This window comes from Nymphaea colorata, chromosome 11 (genome assembly GCF_008831285.2).
Source record: "Nymphaea colorata isolate Beijing-Zhang1983 chromosome 11, ASM883128v2, whole genome shotgun sequence".
NCBI lineage: Eukaryota > Viridiplantae > Streptophyta > Magnoliopsida > Nymphaeales > Nymphaeaceae > Nymphaea > Nymphaea colorata.
In genome coordinates, this window is record NC_045148.1 from 6274498 (window position 1) to 6293274 (window position 18777).

Consider the following 18777-nt stretch of genomic DNA (forward strand, 5'->3'; position numbering starts at 1 on the left):
TCCACCCTCATAGCCGTACCCGTGTATCATACATGAAGAACAATAATAATGATTGCTTTGATCATGATGAAAGGGAAGGAATAAGCTTGGAAGTGGACAGGGATAACATGTAGAAGATCCTGATAATATTGTAATGGAATTAAATGAGCAAAGAGCGAAAAACAATATATAAGAGAATGGGAAGTGGATATGAACAATATGTAGCCAATCCAGCTAATATTCTAATGGTATTAGATGAGTGAGTGACCATTGCACGCGGACATGCCTGCAAGGGAGCCAACCCGTTTCTGCATGGCTGGACACAGTGGCATGCGAGACATGGGAAACTCATCTTTTTCATTTTTTTTGGCGTGTTTGGTATTTTTTGTTTAGTAACTCATATTTCATGAACATAAATAATGAATATATATGTTTGTTTAAAATCTTATCATACATACATAAATATTTGTGTATCTCTCCGTGTGTGCGCATTTGTGGCTTTGTTCCACACCCAAGCCTTTTGAAAATGCTCTGTGCCAGTGTGTCTGCACCAGTACACCTACTGACATGACATAGATGAGCAACGGCGAAAAACAATATATACCAAAAGCATCTCCAAATAAGGATACGTTCAGTTATGCACAACATTGTTCTAGAGAGTAGAGAATGAAACACAGTTCCTAATATAAGGAGCAGATATTATAGAAGTACATGACCCAAATCTATATGTACTGCTAACCAACAAAACAGTTTCTCTTTGCTAAAGAATGTAGAGAAAGGTTTCATGAGAGTAACTAGAAAATACGAGAGAGGGTAGTCTAGCTAAATGTTCAAGTAGAATTTGAGTTAATGGCACCTAGAGCAATATTTTAGAACCATATTTTTTTAAAAACGCAAAGGACCAGACAAGATTAGTTTCACCTACAAAGCCATGCACTTTATGAAATGACAAACATGACCAACTCTTCTACTGCAATTTAAAGGAGAGAACATGCAGGAAACTATAACAATCCTACCCAACACATGCAGTGCATCAACCTCTATAATCCCCTCCAGTAGCTTGATCTGTTGACAGGGTAAACATAATGCTTGGCATTGCAGCGGCCAACAGAAAAACTCATCACAAAAATGCAAACAATTTTCCAAATTTCAGACAACCCATAACGTGCAATAACAATCATTTACATCATAGAAATTTCAATGATGAAGATCTGTGAAAAGGCAAAAACGTTTGCCCAGCGGTTGTGACTATAATAATGACTGTCATAACATAGTGGAAACTTTACAATGCACATTAATTTGGATGCAGAGATAAAACAAAAGGCAGATTCGGCCTTTAATTCTCCAGTAACATGGCAATAGTAACCTACTCGATCTCCCTTTACCTGACAGTTTCCTATTTATTTCATACATTGGCATGATATTATTTGAAGCCAATAATCATCACAGATGAGAGTTTGACTTAGGTGTGCCACTGTAGGAATAAACACCAATCCCTCGCTTTCTTCCAAGGCGTCCAGCATCAACATACTGTACAAGGAGCGGACAAGGGCAGTACTTACTATCACCAAGACCGTCATGAAGAACTTTCAATATGGATAAACAGATATCCAACCCAATGAAATCAGCAAGTTCTAAAGGTCCCATCGGATGGTTAGTCCCTAGCTTCATTCCAGTATCAATATCCTCTTTTGTAGCAACCCCAGTATAGAGTGCATAGAATGCTTCATTGATCATGGGCATGAGAATTCGATTTACGATAAATCCAGGATAATCCTGAGAACATATAACCGTTTTCCCAAGCCTGAAAATAAACGTTTGGCTCATTTAGAATGCTATATACATAGAGTGCCTAGGCTAAATCTGTTAAACAAAGATCAAGAAAAATCTCACCTATGTGCCAAACCCTTGATTGTCACAAAGGCATCTTCAGACGTCTGTGCACCTCTAACAATCTCCAAAAGTTTCATGACAGGAGGTGGGTTCATGAAATGCATACCAATGACCTGTATATTTTGAATTTTTGTTAAGTTCCTTGCTCTTTAATGGATAGCAAGCTGAAGTTCAGGTGCTGTTTGCTCTTCATCCATTTAAGACTGAAGATTAACTGCTTCTTACGTTCATATACAATAGGTCAATCTAATATTAGCAGCTTATAACTATACATACTTAAGTTCCAAATTGCCAACAATAGGTACGACACTCAATAATCTAATGTTTTTGGAAGGCAACATAAAGTTGCAAAGCACTCTTCGGTTCAACAGAGAAGAACAAAGAATCACATCCAAATGGTTCTGCCACCATATAAAGATTGAAAATGGATTCTTGAAAAATAAACTCACAGGAGGAGAGTGATTGCTGTCACTTCGAGGTGCAAAAGTAGATATATGAAATTATGTACAACAAACTAAAAGAATGGTTTGCACAATCGTCCAACATAAGCTTAAGCTTAATACTAGAGAAAAGACAAAACATCCAATGTTCACTAACAAGTAAAAAAGAATAAACACGAAGCAAAAACATTCCAGAATGCACTAGCAAGTAAAAGTTCAGGAACATGAAGAAGAATTTATGGTATTGTTAGCCTGCTAATAAACATATGAACTCGAGACACTACACACTCACACAGAAAGCCCAGCCTTCTCCAAACAGAAAATTCTCTATTACGATTAGGGTAAACTCCTTCCCCTGTTTAAAAACAGTATTGTGGGTGGGTTATTACATTACTAAGTCCTCCACCCGACCCGACTCTGAGATAGACATCATGCTTACTACTATTAATGACCCTGGATCTCCTCACTTTGGATCTGATTCGAACTGTTTTGGGTCCAACTCTTAACAGGTATGTGTGTGTGTGTGTGTGTGTGCATGTGTATATAGCCTTCTCTTCCTTGTGTTTGCACCATGAATTATTCAAAAAAAACACTCGCATCAGGGGAAATTAGTTACGAGAATCTTAGACGTGAGGCCATCTTTGAATTATCAAAGGCATACTATTATGTCAGCCATGCCAACAAAGTGACAGCATACCTGACCTGGGCGGCTTGTTGCAGCTGCTAAACGAGTGATGGAAATGGAACTTGTGTTAGATGCCAATATAGCAGAACTTTTTGCAACCTTGTCCAGTTCGGAAAACACTTGCTTCTTAACATTTTCATTTTCCACAATTGCTTCAATTACCACATCTGTAGAGTGGAACTCTTGCAAACTTGTGCTACATCTCAACCGCTGCAATGCGTCATCAGCTACTGACTATCAAGAACAGAGCAACCATGTGAGTTGGACTTAAAGAATACGTGATTTGTAATTTCCACATTTCTTAATGCAATTATTGCAATCAAAACCTGAGACCGAAGGGAAACCATTTCATAATATATTTCTATGACCAACAATCTGTACCACCTGACTCAAAGCAAGAGCAGCACAGCTTCCTAACAAGGACATCATAAATGAAAGAGAGGGAAACTTTGCAAATCAATTATGAAACAGAATTTAACAAGTGGATGTGGTGGCAAGAAAATGGTATTGACCAACTAGGGAATTGAGATCAGGTCTTCATCTGTATGTGCCCAGCAACGTGGACCATGCATCTGGTCCTGCAGGGTTGCCAGTGTACTGATGACATAGATAACAAGGTTCTTGTAGCTGGTGACATATGAAGATGAAACGGGCAACAACTTGATTACCACCCACTAAACAGGACAAGGCACAACAAAATGAGCCTCCTAAGCTATGTCACACAGACGCGCCTAAATAGGCCGCGTACCCGTGTCGACTCGCCGACACGGCGATTCCGACACGGGACACGGCTGGACACCGGTTGGATCGGTTTTGGGTCATATCCGATCCAAACCCGTTAAACTGACCCGACTTTTTAACTTTACGTCGAAAACCCTCGTCCCTCGCCCTCGACTTCTCTCCACTTCAGTTCACCGGCGTGCTGCAGCAGAGGACTTCGGCGACAATGGCAGGCGATCCACGGCGACTTCCGGTGGTGTCCGGTGGCAGCCGGCGACAGAGAGGTAAGTGGTTTTTATTTTTCGATAGTAGAAGAAGAAGAAGAAGAAGAAGAAGAGAACGATTTGACCATTGATAATGACTTGAATGATGATAAACAATGTTTTGTGAATCACAATCTTTTGTTTTGTGATGGACAAGGTGTCAAGGACAATGTTTTGTTTTGTTATGGACAAGGACAATGTTTTGTTTTGTTTGAGAGTATATTAGTGAACTATTTTTAATTTTTTTTATTAATTTTATCATTTTTTAGAATATTTAATGTAGCCGTGTCTGCGTATCCAACAAATTTGAAAATTGCCGCATCCGCACCCGTATCCCCGTATCCGCACCCGCATCGCATCCGCACCCGTGTGACATAGCTCCTAAGTAGGCAAACTAACTACAAGTTTTCCCTAATCATTGGGAAACACATCCAAAGAACTTGGCAATGTATCTCATAATTGAAAATGTAAGTAGATGGGACCCTATCAATGCAATTATATAGTCCGCTTCAACAAGGCTGACTCCAGATTGTGCTATTACGATATGAGGCAGCATTTGAAGAGTAATCTGTTTTAATAGCCCAACTACAAAAATAATTTTAAGGGGCATTTGATGGCATGAAAAACACTTTGATTTCAAAAACCTGCTTCAGCATGATAACTAACTGGTTAAGGGGCAGATATCGATTTCAAAGTTCAACTAGTGCTTTCCTGTCTTTTGTTTACTTTTTTCTTTTTATACTAATCACTCAATAGTCCACAACAGCTCAATTCATCGTTAAGCATGTTGGCTTAAAGCATCTATTCAGTGAATGGTTTAGAGCTTAATAATTGGTATGCAACCTTTTCCTACATGGCCAAAGCAAGGGCCTTTCTTAGGATAGGTATGCAGAAGTTTTACATAATGCAAACAAAAGAGAGTGTCCTGATACCTGCACGCCAACAAGTCCAAAAAAATTGGTGGTTTTCCTCATTATAAAAGACAAAAAGTGGTTAGTTCTTTTCATGGAATCCAATGGACGCTAACAGCTTCATAGTACTTTTGATTACACATAACCCAAATCCCAATAAACCACTTGGACAAGTTCATACTTTCTCACCATAAACCTTGCCCGTAGGTTGTGGAGAGCTCTTGGTCCAGTAGAATAAAAGGATCATGCTTAGCTAAGCAAACAAGATTGATTAAGACAGCATAAACTTGTTCACCTAAGTTTATAGTTTATACATAAGCAGATTGCTCTTCTCCTTCACAAGGAGCATGCTACTAGGTAGGTACTTGTTAGAATCGGGTCTTAGCAGAGAAGGGTCCTTAATAGCAGTAAGCAGGTTTTATTTCTTGTTCTTGTTCTAGAGGGTCTGAGTCAGGTCAGGTGCAGAGCTATAGAGGTAATAAACCCAACCCAGAATACTTGTGCTTAAATATGGGGGAGTTTACCCTCATTGCGAATGAAAAATCATTTTGTGTTATGTGAGAGCTGGGCTTTCATTAGAATTGAGTAACCCTCTGTTGGCGTGTTAGCTGGAGCTAACAATTGGTATCAGAGTGCAGAATGGGAGAGAAGGCCACGGCAGCAGGACTGATGCAGGCTGTCGAGACGCTCAGAGCTCGCACAGAAGAATCGCTCGACTCTGTCAACCACCGGCTGGAAACGGTGGAACACCAACACCAAGACATGGATGCCAGACTCCAAGCAAAATTGGGTGAGCAGTAAACGATCTCTGCATTGATGAGGGAACTGCTACATCAAGGTATACCAATTAACTCCCACAGCATAGACCACACTGAGACTGTTTTTTAGCCAGGTGGGACACTGATTCCATCGTGAAGGAGAAGAAGCGATGGAGGCATGTCAGGCTGGAAGCCAGCTAAAATGGAGTTTTCTCAATTCTGCGGAGTTGACTTGCTAAGCTGGATATTTAAAGCCAACCAATTATTCAAGTGTTAGGGTATAGCAGATGAACACAAGGTAAGTCAAGCAGCGATGCATATGGAAGGACCAGCCATCTGCTGTTATCAATGGCTGTTAGCCCACACAATGCAAAACCCACTGGAGAGAACTGCTGGAGGCCATGAAGGCGAGATTCGGTCCTTCAACATATCTCGACTATAATGTCAAGTTGTCTAAGATCAAGCATAGGGTTCCGTAGTGGAGTATCAGGAAAATTTTGAAGAGGTTAACAACATGGTGTGTGGCTGGCCAGTGGAGGCTTAATTAGAGCTTTTGTACGAGAGTTGAAGGATGATATTTGTATAGAAGTATAGGCTGCAAAGCCTCGCACCCTATCTGACTGCTTCGATGTCGCTAGAATGATAGAAGAAAAGCATTGCAGGCTCCATCAGTTTGCAAATAGGGAAGCTTCGATAGAAACTTTCGTGGTCCACAGCCTTGATGCTCCTGCAGCACCAGTGGGTGGGGTAGCGGCTCAGCATGGAAATTCGACAAACAGACCTGTTGTCAGACACCTAACAGCTAAGCAAATCAAAGAAAAGCGATTGAGAGGCATTTGTTTTCACTGCGATCAGCCGGGGACACCAGGTCATACGTGCAAGAGATTTCACATTTATCTCATAGACGAGGAAGAGGAGACACCAGATGAGCAGCTGGAAAATGCTGAAGAGGCAAGGATGGAATCCATGGGAGACGGACCACCGGACATCTCCTTGCATGCCTTAGCAGGAGACGAGGCTCTGCAGTTGATGAGAGTCGAAGGGTAGCTGAGAGGACGACCCGTGAGTATGTTGGTGGACACAGGCTCCACTCATAATTTCATTTGTGAGAAATCTGCAAAGGCATTGGGTTGTCATGTAGAAAATCAGCAGCCATTCAATGTTGTGGTGCGAGACGGCAGCACCTTAAAGTGCAGAGGAAAATGTACCAAGGAAGTGCTGGAAATCCAGGAACATCGATTTCCCATTGAGCTGTTCAGATTAGCCATGGCAGGAGCTGATCTAGTATTGGGCATACAGTGGCTGCCTAGCCTTGGGGAGGTCATTTGGGATTTCTTAGGCATGAAGATGCATTTCTACAGAACGAGTGAAGGGACGCAGACCTTGGTAGGAGCGACTCGGAAGGCCAGTGCAGAGCAATCAACGACTCAGATATTGAAGGGGTCTCATGTTGCTGCTAACCTGCAAATGGAAAAAAAAGGGGGTAGAAACAACACCATCAAGTGAGATCTGCCAAAGGAAGTTGATGGATCGACTAACAGAATTTAAGAGTGTGTTCGAAGAACCCATAGGGCTCCTTCCTTCCCATGATTGTGATCACCGCATAGAACTACAACCAGAAAGTGAGGCAGTCAGTCGACGCCCTTACGGATACAGTCAGCACCAAAGGGAAATAGTAGAGAAGCTCGTTCAGGAAATGCTATCGGAGGGAATAATTCAACCAAGTTGAAGGCTTGAAGCCCTTTTGCTTCACCAGCATTGATTGTCAAGAAGAAGGATGGAGGATGGCGCTTTTGCGTTGATTACAGAGCCTTGAACGCTATAACAGTCAAGAATCGTTATCCCATACCTGTCATCAAAGATTTAATAGACCAGCTACATGGGGCAGAATATTTTTCTAAGCTGGACCTGCATGCTGGTTACCACCAAATCAGGGTGGTGGCAGAAGATATCTCCAAGACTGCGTTTCACACCCATGACGAGCACTACGAATTTAAGGAAATGCCTTTTGGGTTGACAAATGGCCCAGACACATTTCAGTCATTAAGGAATGATGTTTTCAGGCCCTTCCTCCGCAAATTCATCTTGGTATTCTTTGAGGACATACTAGTGTTTAGTGCAACCAAGAAAGATCATTTTAAGCACCTGCGCCAAGTTTTTCTAGTCTAACAGCAGCAGCATCTTAAGGCTGGACTCTCAAAGTGTGTGTTTATCACTCTCCAAGTCGCATACTTGGGACATGTCATCAGCAAAAGGACGGTAAAGATGGAAGATGAGAAGGTAGAAGCTGTGAGGCATTGGAATCCACCAAGTTCTCCTAAACAGCTGAGATCTTTTCCAGTTTAGTAGGGCATTACAGAAAATTTGTGCAGGGATATGGTATTGCTGCCCCGTTAACAGCTCTCACATGGAAAGAGAACTTCAAATGGAGACCGGATGAACAACATGCCTTTGATATGCCAATACAAGCAATAACCTCAGCACCGGTGTTGAAGATGCCTAACTTCAACATTCCATTTGTTGTAGAGGCTGATGCGTCTAACCATGGAGTAGGTGCTGTGTTACAACAGAACCAACACCCAATTGCATTTTTCAGCAGGGCAATGGGATCTACTTTTAAAACCAGATCTGCATATGAACGTGATCTTATGGCCATCATCTTAGCAGTCATGAAGTGGAAACATTATCTCATGGGGCGTAGATTTAGTGATGACTGATCATCACAGCCTATGGTATTGATTATAGTAGAAAATGCTCTCACCTGCTCTACAGCGGTGGATATGCAAGCTAATGAGTTTTGATTTTGTGGTTCAATACAGGAAAGGAAAGGAGAACCTAGCAGTCAATGGTTTGTCTTGCCAAGGAGGGCAGTCCACTGATTTTTTTGCTAGCAGCTTTGCAAGTCCAAGTGAGGTTACGGGATCAGATTAAGCAGGCCCACCAAACGGCTGAATTAGCAAGGAAGATCAAGGAACAGTTGCTCAACGATCCCATCAAGTGTTATGGGTTTCGATGGACTGATCCATATCTGTATTTTCAGTACCGAATTTATATTCCACCTTAAACAAAGCTGTCGAACATTCTCCTTCAGCACTTCCATAGCTCCAAGTAGGCAGGTCATGCAGGCATGGAGGGAACTTATCAAAGGCTGAAGGCAAACTTCTATTGGCCAGGTATGAAACGTGCAGTCCGTGAGTTTGTCAAACAGTGTGATGTTTTCCAGCAAAATAAATATGAGACATGAAAGCCAGCTGGGTTGTTGCAGCCCTTACCTATAGCACAGCAAATCAGGGAGGATATCTCCATGGATTTTGTGGAAGGACTTCCAAGTTCAAGAGGGAAGTTCGTCATTTTTGTAGTAGTGGATCGCCTCTCAAAATATGCACACTTCATACCTTTGGCCCATCCTTTTACAGCAAAAAGAGTAGTCAAAGCATTCCAAGATCATGTAGGGAAGCTCCATGGAATGACAAGATCGATTGTAAGTGATCATGACTCCCTTTCTTAAGTGCTTTTTGAAAAGAATATTGTAGATTGCAGGACACCTCATACCATCCCCAATCGGATGGGACAAACTAAAATTGTTAACAAGAGCTTGGAGACGTACCTTCGCTGCTTTGCTGGCCAGCAACCCAAGATATGGGCAGAGTATCTGTCCTGGGCTGAGTTTGCGTATAATACGGGCTGGCATTCTTCCATGCCACACTGTTCGAGGCAGTCTATGGGAGAACCCCTCCCAACATACGACATTATCAGTCTGTAACAGCCCGTGAGGAGGCTGTTGACATTCAGCTCCGTTGCAAGAATGAAGTACTCAAGGATCTTAAGCAACACTTGACTGCTGCTAGAAACCGAACGCCGAATGGTTATTCAATACAACAGAAAGAGAAGGGATCAGCAGTATCAAGAGGGGATTGGGTCTATCTGTGCAGACCCCCCCATGGATTAGGACGTCCTCTATCCAAAGGAGAGGTCACACTGGCCCCTCGATTTGTAGGCCCATTTCAGATCAAGAGAAGGGTTGGGTATTTGGCATATGAGCTGCACTTGCCCACAGGAAGTCTAATCTATCCAGTTTTCTCTGTCTCTAAGTTGAAGCCTTGTGTTACTCCACCTTCTACAGCTCAGATTCAGGAAGCACCAGTTCTGCAAGAGATTTCAGGAGTGCAACCAGACCGCAGGTTGGGTAGCTACAGAGTTAAGCAAGGAAATCACATGAGGACTGAATGGCTCATCAAATGGAGCAGTTATGATGACTTGCCAGCAACTTGGGAGGTCAACACAGACATTCAAGCTCGATTTCCTGACTTCACACCTTGAGGACAAGGTGTGGATTGAAGGGGAGGGGGGGCTTGTTAGAGTCGGGTCTTAGTAGAGAAGCAGTAAGCAGGTTTTATTTCTTGTTCTTGTTCTAGAGGGTTTGAGTCGGGTCAGGTGCAGAGCTATAGATGTAATAAACCCAACCCAGAATACTAGTGCTTAAAAGGAGGGGAGAGTTTACCCTAAGTGAGAATGAAAAAATCATTTCATGTTATGTGAGAGCTGGGCTTTCATTAGAATTGAGTAACCGTCTGACGGCGTGTTAGCTGGAGCTAACAGTATTGTATCTTTCTAGAGAAATAAGCTAACTAGTAAGCGAGCAGAAGTTTTAGTTTATGTTCACTCCAACCTACACTTACTTTCACGTACTTCAGATGGTTACAGGTATTTCTTTCTTTTCTTATCTTTGATATTTATACATATGTATATTATGTTGGTTGTTTAAAGTTAATATTAACTTAACTCATATTGTGATTTTGTTGCAACTTCCAAGTATTGGGATGTTAATCCAGAGGTCATTGATGTGGAACTTGAAGGAGAACATGATTTTGCATGCTCTTAATATGGACCTTACAGAACCTGTTGTTAACTTCTAATCTTGATGATGCGACTGAAGAGAATCAAGAAAGCTGATATATTTTGTATGTTAATTACTTCCATACTTTGTTTAGTAGTATGATAGTATCTATAAATTTTGGACAATGATTTATGAATATGTTATTATGTTTGTAAATTATATATATATATATATATATATATATATATATATATATATATATATGTGTGTGTGTGTGTGTGTGTGTGTGTGTGTGTGTGTGTGTGTGGCCGTACCCCTGCACCCAGGTTTTTTGAAAATGGTCCACACCTGTATCCACACTGGTACCCGTGCCCGTACCTATGTGACATAGCCGCAAATCCAACCTTCTTTTCCTTTAATCAGTGCTACCAACTAAGCTGCACTGACTGGGATCATCTCAGGTCCTTGTTCAATAGAATGAATACTGCTCGACTAGGCTGGAGCTGTATAGCCTACTAGCAGAAAACTAACCAATAAGGCTCCACCAAAACGAGAGCTGGCTTGAAATTACTCCACAACTGGCAGGGAGCCAATTTTCCAAAATTGGAATGAAGGAATACAAGTTGACTGATAGATTGACTAAGCGGATGTAATAAAAAATCAGATACAATATTCTACATCATTTTCAGATGTACCAAAAAAAGTCTCAGTTTTGTATCTAAGAGTCAGCAGACCTCATGGTCATACCCTTAAATCTAAAATGTGTTCCTTTAATATGTGTCTTATTCAAGGGTACATGCATGGGGTGCAAAAAGAGATAGCACTTGGCAGTAATTTGGATCGCCCTTGTAATTATACCATCCACAGAAAATGAGTTTCTCATTATATTTGTCTTGGCAAGTAAAGTTGGACTCACAGAACGCTAAACAAATCATTTCTTGGTAATGTTCTGGCTCTTAATCAAATGCAAGGAGTAAGTTAACCTCATGTCATCAAATGCTCGCAGATCAAAGTAACACAGATGAGAAATATTCTTAGATGCATGACTCCTGAAAGAAGAAAGCTAATATATGACCAAGAGTTGCAGTTACGTGGTCAAGTGAACTTTTGCACCAGGGTTTGGCATTTTTTTACACTTTTGCAAATGGTATTTTAAGTTTTTAACTGTGTTAGGTGAAGTTCATCAAACTCATCTGTGTACACGTAATAAGCCCATGCACAGTCGTTCATTCCTACAGGAACTTCAAAAGAAACTCCTATAGGAGTTACCACGAGAACTTTTCTTACAAGCTAGACTGCCACAGAATCTTGTTCTGACAGAATTAGGGAAAAAGTACACATAGCGGTCCTGTCTAAGTTCAACAGTCAAGCTACTTACTGAAATTATAGCGTACTTTCAGATGAAAATGCTAATTTACAGCATAGAAATCCCTATCGATTTCTAACAACGGTCATCATCAGTACCCGTGAAAAAAAAAATACCAAACATTACCTTGTTTATGACCATCTAATCAAATGCACCATAACCCCAAATCACCAACATGAGTTCCACAAGAAGAAAACCCTTCTTATAAAGTTAAAAAACAGAAATGACTCCTTCAGGTGATCAAAAGCAGTTTATGGACTACAGAACATAACATAACCACTAGGTTCACCAAACCAAATCCAAAGAAAACCAAGACAGTAGTAGTAGTAGACCTTAGAGAGCTGGCCTTTGTTGATGGCGCGATGGATAGAGGAATGGATGTTCTGAAGGCCCTTTTTGAGCGCGTTCTCGTCGGAATCAACCATGACAACGTGGAAGCCGGAGACGGCGGCTAGTTGGGCGATGCCCGAACCCATCTGGCCGCTGCCTACAACACCGATCTCCCTCACCACCATCACCATTCCTTCCTATTTCCCTCTTACTAGAAGCCGGAGTTGGATTCTTTTGCTTGTGCCACTTGTTCTCGGCTACTTCGCGTTTTAGCTTTATCCAAGTCGAACTCGGACACGTTGGCTGCACAGAATGTTCCGTTCTTCTTAATACTAACCATAATCCCGGAAAAGAGCTGCTGGATTTATGAAGTTTTCGACACGTGTTACAAATATTGGCAGATGGTTAAACAGAACCTACACATGAACTCCGCTCGGATCGACCAAGTAAAATTGATCATTAGTTAAACTAGTAAACGAGTTAACAAGTTAAACTTTTCAAAAGAAACTAGTAAGATTAACATAGACAGAGGGCTCAAGTTCAACACTGTATAGCTCGAGCCTATTACGATGTTTGACTCAAGTTGAGCCGAAGTCGAACTCGAGTTCTTTACCCAACTCAAGTTTGACTTGCTCGCTTGGATGAGTAGCAGATCGAATTTAGTGCTTGGTGGAGGCTTTGTCCCATCTACGTAGTCATACGTCAATAATATGGCCTGAATTGGTATCCCAAAGAAGGTAACTACCCCATGAGTTGATCCCAAAAAAATGATGCCTTTTTGTTGGGGATTGAAAAAAAAATTGGAAAAACCCTCTGTAAGGAAGAACTCTTTATCTATAAAGTTATAGGATGATGAACTTGATGAACCGGACGCAGGGGAGAAATACTTCAGCAATAGCTTTGATGCCATGAATGAACATAGTGGAGACAAGAACATAAACCAGGACCGTAGATAGGTTGGGGTTCCGTGGAGCATACGGCTCTACTGAGCCCATTCTCTAAAAATTTCAATTAGTGTTGAATTTGAGTGGATGCAGCTCCAATTATATATGATAGCCCCCCACCAAACCCGATTTACAGTTTCTTGATCATTTGAAAAAACTTTCTGAGCATAAAACGACTAAAAGCAATCAACCAAAGGAGAAGAGCATAATCAGCTTTTTAACTTGGTTCGGTTGTTTACCAAACTACCAGAAAGAAATTGATTCATATCCAAATACGAACCAGTTCTTCACCTCTATCTTCATCCGGGTCTTTATCTTCAGCATGACAATCTTGAATATCTAAAAGCCCAGTCTTACTTTTAGTACAATAAAGTCACTCAGAGTAAAGAGTTATCCTACATTACTTCTCCCTCCATCAAATACGTATACAAGTCCTTCTATTTAACAGTTTTGAAAGCACCAAGTACATACTTTATCAACGAACGTTCTTGGCAATTGCAGTACATAATTAACAGAGCAATGCTTTAATCAGCCATGTTGTAAACTACTGAAGAGATTGACCACAAGTAGATGATGGACACCAGGCCAGGCCAGGCCTACGGAACCCAACAAGATAGGAAAAAGCCAGTTCTGTCCATCCTTGCCAGCAGCCCATGTCCGGCCTGCCAAGTTATTGGGCTGGGCTGATGCAACACAAACCTAGGCCTGGCCATGATATTTGTACAATAAAAGGAAAAACAGCACCACCAGGGGAGGAGCCAAGAGAGAGTCTGCAGGGGCCTGGCCCCCTTAAAAAAAAAAATTTACACGTAAACTTTAGAAAATTTTAATTGATCTATATAAAAATTTTGAAACTATAATTCGGCTTCCCTCATGAAATTTTTTGACTCTGCCCCCTCTGAGCACCACCTCAGGGTGATGCCTTTTAGGATGCACTCAAAACCAAACCCTCCAGCGCGTGTGAACCCCATCTAATGACGTGAGATATAAAAGAAAGAAGAGAAGAACATCGATGGAGAGAGAGAGAGGCACGGGAAGGGGATTGTGAAAACCAAAAGGGATAAAAAATGAAAATGAGAGATGCAAGAGAGGGGAAACAAAAAGCACAAATTGGGCTGGATCGGCACCTGGGTGCTCAATCCGGATAGGCTTGACCTATCACGTTAACGGGTTGGGCTGCTTGCTGCTGGCTACAACTGTGGCCCCGTGCCTAGGCCTAATGTCATTGGGGCGAATCCCTTACACTTTGTTTTTTTCTTTTGCAAAGTGCAAAGCACTGTGTGGTCTAAGTGACACATGCTTCTTCCTTAGTTAACTGATACATGCCATATTCCAAGTGCTCGGTAACTGGCCAGCCAAGTGCCGACCACGACATAGACATGGTCGACCGTGGATAAGCCAGCCTCAGCGAAGGAGGCTACTGCGTTACAGAAGGCAGACTACTACCGGGCTAGCTAAGCTTTGGACGATTAGGCCCTAGACGCGACCGACCCATGGCTAGTTGTGGTTGGCCAATGCCCGACTATAGGACCCTATCCTGGCCCATGGCCAGGGATGACAGGGCCTGGTAGGCCAGAGATGGCTGGTCTGGCCTGGCTCGGCTTGGGATAACTTGGCATGAATATGCCATGGAAGAAAGCACTTACCTGGTTCCAATGCAGCAGACAACAAGCCATAAGTTGGCAGCAGCTAGTCACAGGTCGGCAGCACAGTCAGTCCGAAATTTATGGTAGACAAGAATTTTTTGTGATCCGCCCTCCGGGCACGGAGTGATCACCTATAACACTTATATAGGAAACTGATATGTGCCAAATTCCAGGCATGTCACATAGCGCTGAGGTTGGTAGGGTCTGCCCGAATGCGGCTACGAAATCCCGTCGAAGACCCTCTCCAAGATCTAGGAGGAGGTTGCCGATAGAGGGGTTTAAATGTTAAATACAAAAGTGGTTCCCGTTGGGCAGTCACCCAGGCTAAATAATAGGACAAGAAAGTACAAGAATGGCTTCCCCAATCCCGACTTGATCCTACTACAAATGACTAGAATAGATGTGAGGTGTTAGGCACGATCCCGGTTGGGCTAGAAAGACCGAACCAAGAGCGTCCTAGTTCCCAAGTCTCCTTGAGGGTTTCTGTCTAAATTTCAAAATCCTAAAAATTAAAACAATGAATCTACCCGACCGGACAAACCCCGGCGCAATTTCCCTTAGGACTGGAATACAGGTGCGGAAAACCCTTTCCCAATTCCTAACTAGGGGCAAAACCTACTACAAAACTCTACAGTGGGTTATAAGGCTTTACAAGCGCAAACGATACAATTTGACTCTCACAGCTCACTCAGGTAAACCATACAAACCACCAAACCACAACTAACGTGCAAACACACCCAACTGAAAGAAAATAGGACGGTCGGCTCATTGTGACCGTGTCTCGGGCAATAGGCCCTCGAGGTGCCACAGAGGGGAGCAAGGCCGAGGCCTGGGCTAAAGCAATAAAGGAATGAAACAAAGATGCTTCCTAAAACTAAAGCAAATAACACCCTCCCACGACTACAAGGGGGATGAGAAACGAACCTGCCAAGGTGCTACCTTGGCTGCACGAACAGGCCACGGGGTGATATCCGATCCCCGGGCAACTCCGCTCACGGGCCGGCGTGGAGCGCGCGGCCTGGGACAGTCGCCTGCTGTCCGAGATGGCTGGCGAGATGCTTGGGCTGGAGCTGACGGCTGCTGCTGATGCAGGGCCGACGAAAACGCGTTGTCAACGGACTTCTGCTGTTGTCGCTTCAGGTAGGAGAGAAAAGCGCACGACCGAGTGGAGGCCTGCTACTGCCGCTGCAGGTTGACGGTGACGCGCGACCGACTGTCGCTTGCTACTGGACGCCGAACAAACGGGCGACGGACTGCCGCCTGCAATACGCCTGCTTGTTGCGGACGCGGCCGAGGGGGGCGAGAGCCGATAAGGCAATGCCTACCTGCCTGGCTGCTGGAGGGGCTCGGCCAAGGCTGTCGACGGGCAGAGGCCGTCGGCTGGAAGCTGGCCGAGGTGCTGGCCGGAAACGCTTAGCGCAAGGCTAGCGCCGGCTGTGCCTGGTCCCTAACTAAGGCCGGCTGGCTTGGTGCGGCGGGGCTCTAAGGGACGGCTGGTCTTGGTGAGATGGGTTCAGGGCAGGGGTAAGCCGAGAAGATGAGTAGCTTAGGTGAGGTAGATAGGTGACCTAACTACAAGTGAGGTTAATTGGCTAGCTTTGGACGAGTGAGCCTAAGCTCGGGTCAAGGTCAATGGAGACCGAGAGAGAGTTAGGGTCAGCTAGATGGCGGCTGCTACTGGACCAAGTCAACGAGTCCGGAAAGATGGACAAGGGTCACTCGAGGTAGGCTCGAGTCGACTAGGCTAGGTCAGAACAGTCAAGGGCTGGACCGAGTTACCTACTAAACTAGGTGAGGTTAAGTCAACTAAGCCTAGGTCTAGTCAAGGTAAGAGGGGTTGACCTAAGGGGTTAGGTGGCGCGCGAGGTAGCCTAGATGGGTTCGGATGGGCTTGGCTGGTAGAGCCAAGTGTGATGCGCCTGATCTATGCCACGTGGCAAGATCAAGGGCTGCAAGAGGGCACGAGGAACAACCCTAGTGACAAGGAAAAGAAGAATTGCCTTTTCCTAAAACTTAGGAAGGGTGACCTCGAGCTGGGTGCGAATGAGAATAGTAAGGGCGAGGTGGCGCTTGCGGGTCTCTCAAACGAAGAGATGATGACACGTGTAGCAGATGGAGGATGGAGGTTTCATGCGATATGAGGTGTCCTAAAAGCTGGAGAAAGCAAGGGAGACGAGTGCTAAAAGAAGGGGACACTTCCTAAAAGCGAGGAGAGAAAAGGGGAGAGTAGACTCGGTAAAGGCTCGCAATGAGGAGGTGGATGCGAGGAACGTGGAACACTTGGCAGACGTGGAGCTGAGCTGGCAAGCAGGTGCTCGAGCTGGCTATGACGTGGCTGGGAAGATACACACGATGGAGACACGTGGCTGGATGGACGATCACGGTTTCATGCGACTAAGGATGAGACTCAATCAAAAAGCAAGAGAGAAAGTTAAGGAGAAAGACGGGGGACTCTCCTAAAGACTAGGGCTACTAGTTCTCGAGCTAATCTCGAGTAGGACAGGTGGTGCTGACGTGGAGGGGCTGCTGGACTGACTGGTTCGATGCTTGACACGTGGACACTTGGACGGAGGAGATGAAGAACGAGGAGACTTACCCGGAAATGGCTGGCGTTCACGGTGGAGTGCTCCAAACTCGCCGGCGACCGGAATTCTCTTCTTCACCTCGACAGTCCGAACTACCCTTAATGCAATTTAACTAAAACAAGAAGGAGAAGGGCAGAACAGTCCTCGGCCTCAAGGGCAATGGCGGACGCCGGATTTAGCAGCGGCGACTGGAATTAGCCTCTTTTCCAGTGAGGCACCGTTCTCACAATCTAGCCGTCGGATTCCGCTCAAGTTACACCATGTTTTAGCTTTTCCTTGGGCGATCCTTTTGAGCTAGTTCTTTCTTTCTTCCCACGGCCAGATTCACGACTTTTACTTGATTTTCTAATTCTGGACCGAGATTTCAAATGGAAGAGACCGAACCTTATTTCAATGAATTTGAGGCTCTTCCACCGTTCGATTTTCTCTTGAGCTTTCTAAGATTGATCAAGGCGATCGCCTAAGAGAAATGAGACCGATTACGGGCTGCTAAGACCGTCTGCACCAGAGATTTCTGCTCTGCTCTTGGGTATGCCAAGAGGAGAACCGAATGTGGAGAGTTCAGCCGTAGAAGCTCTCAAATCGACTCTCTTTTCTGCCTAAGGAATCGACTAAACAAATCAAACAAAGCTGTCCCGTTGAAGCCGAGGATCAGACCTGCGCCTTCAACCTTCCCTCTTCTGAAATCTGACTTTCAACTCCTTCGTGTGCAAGGAGAAGGCTCAGATTACAGTTTTAATGAAATCCGGTAGGGGTACTTACGTGGTCAAGGGAGAATCAGCCACCAGTGAGGAGGAGATCCGCCCGAGCCGTGCCTTTGGGCCTTCGTCGAAGACGCCGGTGCTCCAAAGCTCTTCAATGGATGAGAAATCGCCACGGGCCAAGGGGGCGCGAGAGGGAGAAGACGCCTGGTTCACTCCTCGGTGAAGAAGACGGGAGACTTAGAGATTACGGAACTCCACTAAGGGAAAGTGCAGACCTCGCAAGGAGGAGAGAGAGTGCTCGACTCCAAATGAACTTAATTTCATAAAACTTGATACATTACACATTGATCCAAAAACATTTATACATTCATATGTGAGTTAGATCTACAATCCAGATCTTCACTCTCTACCCCACCCAATTACATAAGTGCGCCTGACACAACCGGCCAGGCTAAGTCCCTTATTCGATTCCCAAGGGCGTCATGCCCAATCCCTTTACAAAAGCAAATGCGCCTAAAGTCTAACTACGCAATGTATTAAACCAAACTAGACCGGGCCTAGCGCCCAACATTTATACTAAATATGCTAGCCCTTGAGCCTACTCAGCCCAAGGTGGGGACCTCGTGAGGGGATCCGCCCTCACTTCGGGTTAAGAGTGTAAGGGTTCGGTCTGGTTTGACCGAACCATTTCCTAAGACGTTAGTCCTAGGTCGCCT

The 18777-nt window shown here is 44.1% G+C and overlaps 1 protein-coding gene across 1 annotated transcript; it reads right to left on the reverse strand.

The window, feature by feature from the left end:
* Positions 1 to 1145: 1145 nt before the first annotated feature.
* On the reverse strand, positions 1146 to 12493 carry LOC116264430 (uncharacterized). The gene is made up of 4 exons (XM_031644639.2): positions 12185 to 12493; positions 3010 to 3231; positions 1873 to 1985; positions 1146 to 1783 (listed from the first exon to the last, which is right to left on the reverse strand). The coding sequence occupies exons 1-4, from the start codon at positions 12371 to 12373 to the stop codon at positions 1423 to 1425; spliced, it is 885 nt and encodes a 294-aa protein (XP_031500499.1). The 5' UTR covers positions 12374 to 12493; the 3' UTR covers positions 1146 to 1422.
* Between the last annotated feature and the right edge of the window lie 6284 nt (positions 12494 to 18777).